Source organism: Lepidochelys kempii, chromosome 4 (assembly GCF_965140265.1).
Source record: "Lepidochelys kempii isolate rLepKem1 chromosome 4, rLepKem1.hap2, whole genome shotgun sequence".
Taxonomy (NCBI): Eukaryota; Metazoa; Chordata; order Testudines; family Cheloniidae; genus Lepidochelys; species Lepidochelys kempii.
The window spans coordinates 80,093,552-80,105,010 of NC_133259.1; the positions used below are offsets into that span (position 1 = coordinate 80,093,552).

General features: G+C 42.4%; 1 protein-coding gene across 6 annotated transcripts in view; it reads right to left on the reverse strand.

Annotated features, from left to right (window-relative positions):
* UFSP2 (UFM1 specific peptidase 2) overlaps positions 1-11,459 on the reverse strand; it is a 29,707-nt gene that overhangs the window by 17,958 nt on the left and 290 nt on the right. For 3 of the 6 annotated variants that reach the window (XM_073341847.1, XM_073341843.1, XM_073341848.1), the window contains exons 1-7: positions 11,116-11,192; positions 8,912-8,990; positions 5,300-5,483; positions 5,147-5,213; positions 4,547-4,704; positions 2,129-2,321; positions 1,192-1,338 (exon numbers count right to left, since the gene is read on the reverse strand). In XM_073341847.1, the coding sequence (XP_073197948.1) occupies positions 1,192-1,338; positions 2,129-2,321; positions 4,547-4,704; positions 5,147-5,213; positions 5,300-5,483; positions 8,912-8,990; positions 11,116-11,154 (867 nt within the window). In that variant the 5' untranslated portion in view covers positions 11,155-11,192. The other 3 variants (XM_073341849.1, XM_073341845.1, XM_073341846.1) reach the window with 3 other exon arrangements.

Below are 11,459 nucleotides of genomic sequence, written 5' to 3' on the forward strand. Positions count from 1 at the left end.
CCAGAATCACCCAAAGACCTCCACTTTCCTCCAACTCGGATCCATCTCCATTTAACAGTATGAGAAAGGATGGGGTGGTCACGAATCTCATCCTGAGAATCCATGATAAAGGCCGAAGGTTCTCCAGCTTTTTCATTCTACAGACCACTTTGTCTGAGAGAGATTGTTTCACAAACTCTCTTCATTGCTTGGTTCTCAAAGTGTTTCATTTTGTAGACTTTAGTTTGAGAATGTTGGCAGAGACTTTTGAAGACCAAATCCTTTGACTGTTGTGGTTCAGCTGTAGCTGTCAAAATGGCTTGTAAGGGTACACTCACACTGAAATGTTTGTCTATAGCTTTAGCTCGCTGCAGTTAAGTCCACAGTTTCTAAATATTTTAAAAATAAAATTAATTTCTCCTATGACTGAAAAGAACTGAGCTTCCAGGTTCCAACTTGTGAAACTTGTCAACCTATCTAGAGATAACAGCATCTCTAGAAAGGGTGGGCAAAGAATGAGAGCCTGGATTAATTTCCCTGCCTTATTTATTTTTAGCTTTCAGTAGTTGTTTCACATACAGTCAGAGATTTTAGTCAAATAAAAAGGCTACCATGACGACTACATGAAATGGAAATGTAGCATTGGGTATGACATCAGATTTAACATAAGAATATAAGAATGGCCATACTGGGTCAGACCAAAGGTCCATCAAGCCCAGTATCCTGTCTACCGACAGTGGCCAATGCCAAGTGCCCCAGAGGCAGTGAACCTAACAGGTAATGATCTAGTGATCTCTCTCCTGCCATCCATCTCCACTCTCCGACAAACAGAGGCTAGGGACACCATTTCTTGGACTTAACCTCCATGAATTTATCCAGTTCTCTTTTAAACCCTGTTATAGTCCTAGCCTTCGCAACCTCCTCAGGCACGGAGTTCCACAGGTTGACTGTGTGCTGAGTGAAGAAGAACTTCCTTTCATTTGCTTTAAACCTGCTACCCATTAATGTCATTTGGTGGCCCCTAGTTCTTATATTATGGGAACAAGTAAGTAACTTTTCCCTATTCACTTTCTCAACACTACTCATGATTTTATATACCTCTATCATATCCCCCCTTAGTCTCCTCTTATGTTCTTATGATGTGATTTGTGATTATCAACAATATTTATGTAAAAGAAGCATTCTCCTATAAATGCCTCAAGTGAAACTTACCATACCAGCCTCTATGACAGGTGGATTGAGGTATATGTGTGGATTTCTGAGATAGCCATCTTTATATGGTTCATCTGGAAAGCGATAAGCATTCGCTCTTCTTAAATATGGTCTATCAGAGGGCAGATGGAACAGTTCATGTAATTCCTATATGTAAGTCAGAATCAAAATGAAGGGATAACAAACAAGAGAATAATTCAAGTTTCTTTAAAAAAATTACTCCAAATGGTAGTGAAGTTTTCATAACCAATATTGTTTTTAATATAGCAGTCTAGAAATTGTTACACACTAAAACCTCTAGAATAATCAATATTGAATGTACGTGTTTAACACTAACATGCCAGTACTGCAAAGAACTCTATGCAGGTAGACCCTTATGCCTATGCAGAGACTTATTGAAGTGAACAGGACTCAGCATGGGCTGGGAGCTCTTTTCAGGACTGGGGCCTCAATTACAAATAGAATGTACGGCAAAAAGTGCAATCAAAAAGAGATTAATTTTATGAAAATAATACACAATGTTAAATAGTACTGAGAATAAAGAAATATGAAACAATTTGTCTATCTGACATATTATTAGAAATTAAAGAAAATGAGCTCACATTTTGAGCAAATTCTATTCTTTTTGTAAATATAATCTCTTAAACACCATCTGGCAACTGAGTGAAAACACAATTAAACTGAGAGAACTGAACAATCCTTATACAAGTACATGTAAATGGAGACCCTCACTATTTTAATTAATAAATTCCTGTATAAATCCATTTAGGTTCTCTTATACAAATAACCATAAATGTCTGTTTATGAAGAAAAGTGCCTGATGAACACTTTAAAAATATGTTTCAACAAACCAAATATATATATGTTCAGTATTCTGTTTCGGTCATAATTACAAATCATGCTCTGTCAATATTTGGTCTACAGCAGCTAACTTTACCTTTCTGTAAGTCTCTAGCTGATTATCTGAAATGCCTGTAGGATACGAAATTGTTACAAGGTGCTTTTTTCCTGGTAGCATGAAGTGAAATTGTTCAGGTACCACAATAGATGTTCCCTTCATATATTTCAAAATGCATCTTTCCATATCAGTTAGTTGCTTATGAATTGCATTCACCAGGAGATTTCGTACACTATGAGATATAAGGGAAAATATTTAAGAACTAGAACACCAGCAATGCTGGCTCATTCTTATAGCTATACAAGCTTCAGAGTGGTAGCCGTGTTAGTCTGTATCAGCAAAAGCAATGAGGAGTCCTTGAGGCACCTTAGAGACTAACAAATTTATTTGGGCACAAGCTTTCGTGGGCTAAAACCCACTTCATTAGATGCATGGAGTGGAAAATACAGTAGCAGGTATAAATACACAGTACATGAAAAGATGGGAGTTGCCTTACCAAGTGGGGGGGGTCAGTGCTAACGAGACAATTCAATTAACGGTAGAATACCAAGCGAGGAAAAATCACTTTTGTAGTGGTAATGAGGGTGGCCTATTTCAAACAGTTAGCAAGAAGGCGTGAGTAACAGTAAGGAGAAATTAATATGGGAAAATTTAATTTTCCCCTACTGTCACTCACACCTTCTTGTCAACTGTTTGAAATGGGCTACTGTATTTTCCACTCCATGAATCTGATGAAGTGGGTTTTAGCCCACAAAAGCTTATGCCCAAATAAATTTGTTAGTCTCTAAGGTGCCACAAGGACTCCTCGTTGTTATAGTATACAAGTTCCCCTCTCCCCACTCATACCCACCTCCGCAACCAGTTTAATGCACCTGCTGCTCTTATCCCTCCTTCCACCCATACCAGCAGATGTGAGCAGAGTCTTGTCAGGTGTTGCTCACAACTCATATGTACAAAGATGATTCCACTCCAATGACTCAACCGTGGAAAGTACTGCATATTCTGGCCTCAATTCAGCAAATCACCCAAGCTGAACTGGAAGTACTCATGTGCATAAAGTTAGGCATGTGCCTAAATGCTTTTCTGGATTGCAGCCACTGTGTTCAGCACCTTGCAGGGTCAAGCCCAAAGAAAGAGTGCTGTGGATATCAATTCTGTATTGTTTTCCACCTCAGCCTGTCCAGGTGCATATGTGACTTCCTAAGCACAGTACTGAGACAACAAGCATTTATCAAACATTCCTCTCTCTCTCACACATGTATCTGTGTGTATTTACTGTAATTAAAAGAAACTGATATAATATCTTTTGAATATTTTCCTAGCAATCTGCATTTCTTTTTGAGTGCCGATAAAGAATTGGCATAATTATCAAACATTATGTTAAACACCGATTAGCTCCAAAAACCCTAATGAACATTAAATAACATAATGCTAGATGATAATAAAACCCTATGTGTGAAATAAAATGTAAGTATACCACTACCACTTCAACACAGAAATTGGATACCGTTATATTAATCCATCATAAATAAGGCTGCAATTATGTCATGGAGGTCATAGAAGTCATGGATTCCGTGACTTTCTGTGACTTCTGCAGCTGGAGCGGCAGGTGCGCTCTCCCTGGCGCCAGCCGCTCAGGTGCCCTGTGGCCAGCCTCACCGGTTGCTGTTGGAGCAGCCATGGGGTCAGCCACACCAGTCGCTGCTCAGGTGGTCCCGGGCAGTTGGCCCCCCAAGAAGCACCTGAGCACCAGTGCTGGGGACTGCCCCAGGGCCAACGTCACCAGGGCTGGCCACTTGGGTAGTTTCCGGGGCCGGCTGGACTGGCCACTGCTTGTGTGGCCCTGGGCAGCTGGCACCGGGGACTGCCCGAGCAGTGGCCCGTGTGGCTGGCCCCAAGGACTGCCTGAGCATTGGTCCTGGGGGTGACCCCAGGGACTGCCCAAGAAGCAGCAGTCCCAGGGGCAGCAGGGGCAGCGGCCCCGGAGGCCCTCAGGAGAGTGGTCCCCAGGAGCCATGGAGTAGTGGGCCGCTGGGGGCAGTCAGCCCCCACTGCTGGAGCAGAGCACCCCCAGGAGCAGAGATTTAGTTATCATGGGTATTTATAGTAAAAGTCATGGACAGATCACGGGCCATGAATTTTGTTTCTTGCCTGTGACCTGTCCATTACTTTTACTAAAAATACCTGTGATTAAATCATAGCCTTAATCATAAACTTTGAATTCACTATAGATAATGGGGATGGTTACAAAATCACACTCATTAAACCAAGGAATATCTATTGTGAGGGCTTTCAAACTCTCTGAAAAGATTTCCATTTTATTCCATATTCCACCTATATTAAAAATAGCTAAATTATAAGCTGATGTAGCTTTAGTATCCACAATTTTATTTAGAAAGCACAGACAAAGAACTAAAGCAAACTCAAAAATACAACTCAAAGATACATTATACTTACTTCCTCCATGGCTCTTCTGGAGAAACAGATACAACAACATCAATTGGTAAGGTCAAGTTAACGTAGTGGTGTCTCTTGTTTTCCCTTTCAATGACTGGGGCTACAGCTGCCAAAGGAGATGTCATTTCCAGCATAAGGTCTACATTTACTATCTGCTGCTGAAAAGAATAAAGACAGTTACATGCACTAATAATACATGTCCAACAATACATGCACCAAGAAGGGATAGAAGAAAAAAGTAGATTCGTAAGACCCATGGAGGTGAAGGGGCTCCAGGGACAGCAAAAGTTAAGAACCCCAAAACAAAACAGGCTCTTCACAACCCCAATTAGATGTAATGAGACAGATGAAAGGAAGAATCATTTTTGAACAGTGTCAGGGGCCAGACACAAATAACTGAGCTAAGATATCTAACAGTACTAAAGACTATGGGCCTGCTTCTGCATGCTCATCTGTGCAGGTGGATCTTTGCATTCATGCAGAGAGCACCGTTGACTTCAATGGCGTTCTCTGTGGATGCAAAGGTTTGCTTATGTGGATCAGCTTGTGAGAAAAAAGCATTTATTTGTTATAAGCTGTTAATATGGGTGGAATATATACCGTATCTTGGAACTTTTTATCCTTCTTTTTTGCAAGTTTTCTTTTAGTCTCATCTTCTTGGTCAAATCTGCAATATTAGCAGAGAGAAACTAATAATATGAAATTAATTTATTACAAAAATTATGATGTTCCCATTGTTTCAAATATACTCACCGAATAAATCGTATTATCTCCTTACAAACAGAATTATCAGTTAGTTCTGATGGAACTGTGTTCATACTGCTGTTAGGCCATACATACACTGAACTATGGCAAATTCTTAATACCAGCACATTTGAAGACAGTTTGGTCGACAGATCACTGAAAACATACTTTACTGCCTTTTTCGCTGAAGTCTCTAAAACAGAATAAGGATATAATTAGTGTTGTTCAAATAATTCCCTAACTTTTATTACAGCTACCAGATGTACACTTAAAGTTAAAATGTTTAATTCTGTCCTTGAAAAAGAAAAAAAAGGAAGTGTTGCTATGATCAGACAAATGGCTATGTGAAAATAATCATCAAAAATCCTGGTCCCACTGTAGTCAATGGCAAAACTCCACTGAAATCAATGGGGCCAGGATTTCATTTGGCTTCTTTTTACTTTACAGATCTACTCCAACTATACACAAAAATCATATCTGCTTACTCTAGTGCAGGGTGGCCAAACTTACTGACCCTCCGATCCGCATACGAGAATCTTCAAAAGTTTAAGAGCCAGGATGTACCTGTTCAAGCTCAGGGCTTCAGCGTTACAGGGAGGAGGGTCTTGGGGCTTCAGCACTGAGCCTGGCAGGCGTGCTACATGGGGTTGAAACCCTGAGACTCCCCTCCCTGCTGGGCAGAAGCCAGAGGTGACGCATGGGGGGACACGTGGGGTTATGTCCCACTCTCCATTTTTGCAAGGGTTTGCTAGCCCTGCTTGGTCACATGGTGCCGCAGGGCCCCTTCCCTTCATGGCAGCTGCTGGAGCTGGTGAGCTGCAGCCATGGGGAGAGGCAGTGACAAACAGCTGGGAGCTGCAGAGACAGCGTTTGCTGCTTCCTCTCCCTGCGGAGCTAAAGCAGCGACCCCTCCCTGCAGCTCCCAACTGCTTGCTGCTGCCTCTCCACAAGGAGCTAATACCTGTGAGCTGCAGGGAGGGGGTGCTGAGGGTAAGACGGGGAGTGTGCCTGGTGGGTGTGACTCAGGTTGTTGGGTGGGGAACGAACCTTTAAATTGTGCTTCCCCCTCCCCCCCAGTAGGTACCAGAAGCCCCTACCTCACCACAGGGCAGAAGCCTTGAGCTCTCCCCCAGTCTGGAAGGCACAGAATGGGGGAGCAGGAGAGGGGAATGTGGAGGGATCCACAAGCTGCATTTTATAAAAGAGCCGCATGTGGCTTATGAGCCACAGTTTGGCCACCCCTGCTCTAGTGCTTGAACAAAACTTTAATATTGCCTTTTACTTCTGTTACCCTTGCAGAGCCAACATGGCTAGGGAAGACTGTGCTGGATTATATTCTGGTTCAAACATCAAAAACAGCATTGTTAATAGGGCTGTCAAGCGATGTAAAAAATTAATCGCAATTAATCATGCAATTAAAAAAATTAATCAAGATTAATAGCATGATTAATCACATTGTTAAACAATAATAAAATACAATTTACTTAAATATTTTGGGAGATTTTCCACACTTTCTAATATATTGATTTCAATTACAACACAGAATAAAGTGCACAGTGCTCACTTTATATTTATTTTTTATTACAAATATTTTCACTGTAAAAACAAAATAGTATTTTTCAATTCACCTAATACAAGTACTGTAATGCAATCTCTTGTAAATATAAACAAACTTGGTTGTTTTAGCGATTGACTGAACAAGAAGTAGGACTGGGTGGACTTGTAGGCTCTGAAGCCTTACATTGTTTTGTTTTTGAGTGCAGTTATGTAACAAACAAAAAAATCTACATTTGTAAGTTGCATTTTCATGACAAAGAGACTGCACTACAATACGTGAATGAGGTGAATTGAAAAATACTATTTATTTTGTTTATAATTTTTAGTGCAAATATTTGTAATAAAAATAATATACACTGATTTCAATTACAATACAGACTACAATATATATAAAAATGTAGAAAAACATACAAAATATTTAATAAATTTCAATTGGTATTCTATTATTTAACAGTGCAATTAAAACTACAATTAATTTTTTTAACCACAATTAATTTTTTTTAATTAATAATGAGTTAACTGCGATTGACAGCCATAATTGTTAACTAAGGCTCCATCCTGCAAACACTTGCACATATGCTTAGGTGAGTAAATTCTGCAAAAACTCAAGTATGTATATAACTCACAGACTTTAGTGGGACTACTCACAAGTATAAAGTTACACACATGCTTAAGTCTTTGCAGAATCATGACCTACCTTCCAACTGCAGAGCTACATTCCAGCTTTATTTACACCTGTGAAACCTCACTATCTTTAGTAGGGTTGTACAGGTAGTAGGTGAAGGCAAAATTTCTTCTGTGGAATCTTTACTGCTGGTGATTATGAATGAACCACAAAGAATATAGTTTGACTTTCAGATCTCCATTTTGAGTCTGAAGTAATGGCAATTACAAAAACCATATTTTTACTTGTATGCTGAGCAAATATATACTGCAATCCTTACATTAAAACAATATTTGACTAGTCCTGTTATGTCACCCAGAATTCAGAATGCAGCAAATTATGCAAAGGCAATCATAGCTATGCATTTCCCCTTTTTTAAACATGATTAAGTTACTGTAGACCAATGTAATGTATTTTGCATTAAAAGTCTGGGACTGATATCTGTAGTAATTAAAGTATATAAAAATACACCACAACCTGTGTAAACAAAAATATAATGGAACCTTCTTGAGTGAAGGCCCTCACTCTCGCCACATGACCACTTTTCTATACATAAGGAGGTTCTTTATTAGAAGAATATTAAGTTGCAAAGTACACTGCACTGAGATAATTTGGGACTTTTGTTCTGCTTCACTGACAGTGAAATTTACCCTTTTCTAAGCAAAGTCCAAGTATGAGTCTTTGTGTGAGGAATTAAAAAAAGGGATGGTGAGGCTGGAATCCAGAAACAGAATACTGTGCTTCATCGGAATGCATTCACCACCTCTATTCCAGACCACGAGCTTGAAGCCTCCATGCAGGCCACTGTGGCCCTACCAATGGTCTCCACTTGTGAGTTTATTTAGGATTGGTGCAGAATCCTGTGCAACTAAATATTTGGGTGCAGAAGCCTCTGAATGGCTGCTCAGTACACACCCTCTTCCTGTACGGCCTATGGTGGAGCTTATGTGGCATAGACGACCTTGCAGGAGTTTTGCTGTACCTGAATTCATTGTAAACAACTGTCACTTTAAAACAATTTTCAGGGTTTCAGAAAGATTTTAGGGAAGGGTGGGGAAAGTCAAAAATGATCCTAATACACATCCCATAAGTGGTATAAATTTGGAAATTAAAAAAAAGAAGACCTAAAATTACTGATTTTGGTATTGCTTTAAACTAAAAAAAAAAAAAAAAAAAAAGGTGTGTAGTGGAAGGGAGGAAGTTGTCAGGAAATGAAACATGAAAGGGAAGTAAAAAAATGAAATCATCATCATGCACTGATCCTTTAGGGTTTGGAGAGAAATCCTGAGTATTTGGTGAGCAGGTAACGAAATTATTATATCCAGTGCGGTTAGTTAATTCTCTCCTATTCAGACTTTACACTTCTATGAGGTGATCCTATGATATTCTTATAGACACACCATCAGCAGTATCCAGCTGAAATGCAAGATCCAGGCCTCCTCTTATTCTAAAGAGTATGTCCATAGTTTCCAGAATTACCTATAGAGAAAAAAGAAGTTGAGTTATAAAGTTAATAGAAATGAGTAGCATAAGACAGTTACTTCAGTGACGTTTCCCAAAAGTTGCAATGAGAACATGGCTCATTAAAACAGGATTACTTTTTATCACACAGTATTAACCGCATACTTTTTAAATCCAGGAATTGTTTTAGATGTAACTAAAGAACTCCAACTGCTTTAAATTTGAAATTGTTTGTTTTTAGATTCCATTTTGTGTTTCCCATCTTTGCCTCTACCTCCTAGTTGAAGGCAGGACTGGAACTGCTCTGCTGATTAACTTGGTAGATTAGATGGGGAGCTGAGTGCCTCCCATCTGCAATGTTGGGACACTGCGGCAGGTAACAGGAAATTTCCCCTCTACGACCTTCTTCAACTGTTCATTTTTGGAAGGGAAGCCACAGTCTCAGCAACTAATAAGGAAGAACTCAAAACCTCTGGACTCATGAGAACTCAGTGAACATACAGAAGGGGATCTGCCAGTTAGCTGCTCCTAAAGAACTGCAAAGAGCAGCCAATGTAAGATCATTTGGAAATACAGAACTATCATCACATCTCTCTTTGGTGACAAAGTGTGGGAGACTTCCAGGTTCAAAGCTAGCCCTGTATTTTGATTGTTTTATTTCAATTCCACCTATAACACGTTTGACTTCCATTAAAACATCCTAAATAGAAACACAAGACGAAACAAACTATAGAAAGATAATGTGACATGGGAAATTTATCTGAAGTGTCACAACCACTTGCACTTTAAGCAGTATCAACATGTAGTTAAGCTTTAAAGCAAGGGTGTGGACCCATTTTTCTATCAGGGGCCATCGACTGGGGGGGGTGGGCTCTGGGGATGTGTGGTTTGGAGTGCAGGAGGGGGCTCAGGGCTGGGGCCAAGGGGTTTGGAATGTGAGACCGGGCTCAGGGCTGGGGTGCAGGAGGAAGTTTGGTGCAGGCTCCAGGAGGGAGTTTGGGTGTGGGAGGGGGCTCAGGGGTTGGGGTGCAGAGGGGGTTCTGACGTGGGGCAGGGGGTTTGGATTGGGGGCTCCGGCCAGGTGGTACTTTCCTCAGGCAGCTCCCAGTTGGCAGTGTAGCGGGGCAAAGGCAGGCTCCCTGTCTGCCCTGGCTCCGTGCTCCTCCTGGAAGCAGTCACCATGTCTGGCCCCTAGGTGGAGGAGCTAAGGGCTCTGCATGGTGCGTGCTGCCCATGCCTGCAGCTCCTGGCCAATGGGAGCTGCAGAGCTGGCACTGGGGGCAGGGGCATCACGCAGAGCTTCCCTGATTGCCCCTGCTCCTAAAGGCTGCAAGGATGTGCTGGTCGCTTCCGCAAGCTGGAGCCAACCCTAGCTTCCCCTATGCAGCAGGGCGAGCTGGCGCTCACAGCTCCAGCCCTGCAAGGGGGCGCTGAGGCTCGGGGCTTTTGGCCCACAGCGCAAAGACATGCCGCGGGCCGGATGAAATGAAGCAGTGCCACATCTGGCCCACGAGCCATAGGTTCCCCACCCCTGCTTTAAAGCTTCCAGTCTTTCTATGAAGCGATGGACCTGCCCAATAAAGTAAACTTCTTGATAAAGTTACATCTAAACTACATGTTCAATATATTGGTGGTCATTTAAAAAAATCCTTTAAAAAAAAAAACAAAAACAAAATTTGACCTTTAAGTAGCACAATTTATTTCAACAGTGGAGTCAACAACGCACATTTATATGCTACCAAGTGCGCAAGGCACTTTCAAACATGTCATACGACAATATCTCTGTCTCGAGGAGCTTACAGCGTCAGACCTTGTTCCTGTAAAGCTGCACATAGGTTTCTGAATACAAAGGGGCTGCATGTGGGCCAGGCGTCTGACCACGTGGCGCTCCATGCAGGACTCAGGGGTAAATTAGATGGTTACAACATAACAAGGAGGCTCATAACTGGAGGAGGACAGCACTGGAAAATAAGCGGCTTTCGAGAAGCGGATTACAGAGGTTGCTTGGCCCAACACCTGGTTTAGTTGGTAAGGCACTGGACTGGGACTCAGGAGACCTAGGTGAATTCCCAGCTCAGCCACAGGCTCCACGTGCCCTTCCCCAAATCACCTCCCTGGGACTTGGTTCCCCGCACTCCCCTACCTCCAGGGCTGGCAGCGGGGAGGCCAATCTCTGCGTCATGCTGGGAGGGGCCCCACATTTCTCCCCGGGCCCAGGCTCACCCGCAGGTAAAGCACGGAGGAGGCACCAGGCAGGGACACAGCGCGACCAAGGCCCCAAGGGCGGGCAGGAGCCTGGCGCTGAGCCAAGGCGGGAGCGGAGATGGGGGACGAGGGACCCCAGCAGGGGAGGCGCCCGCGCGGACGTAGCGACAGGCCGGCGACGTAGTGGCACAAGGGTCACTCCGAGCTGCGGCCCCTCGAGAACGGGCCGGGCCGGGGGCGGGCACCGTTAGACCCCAGATGACAAGAATTCGACAGTGAGCG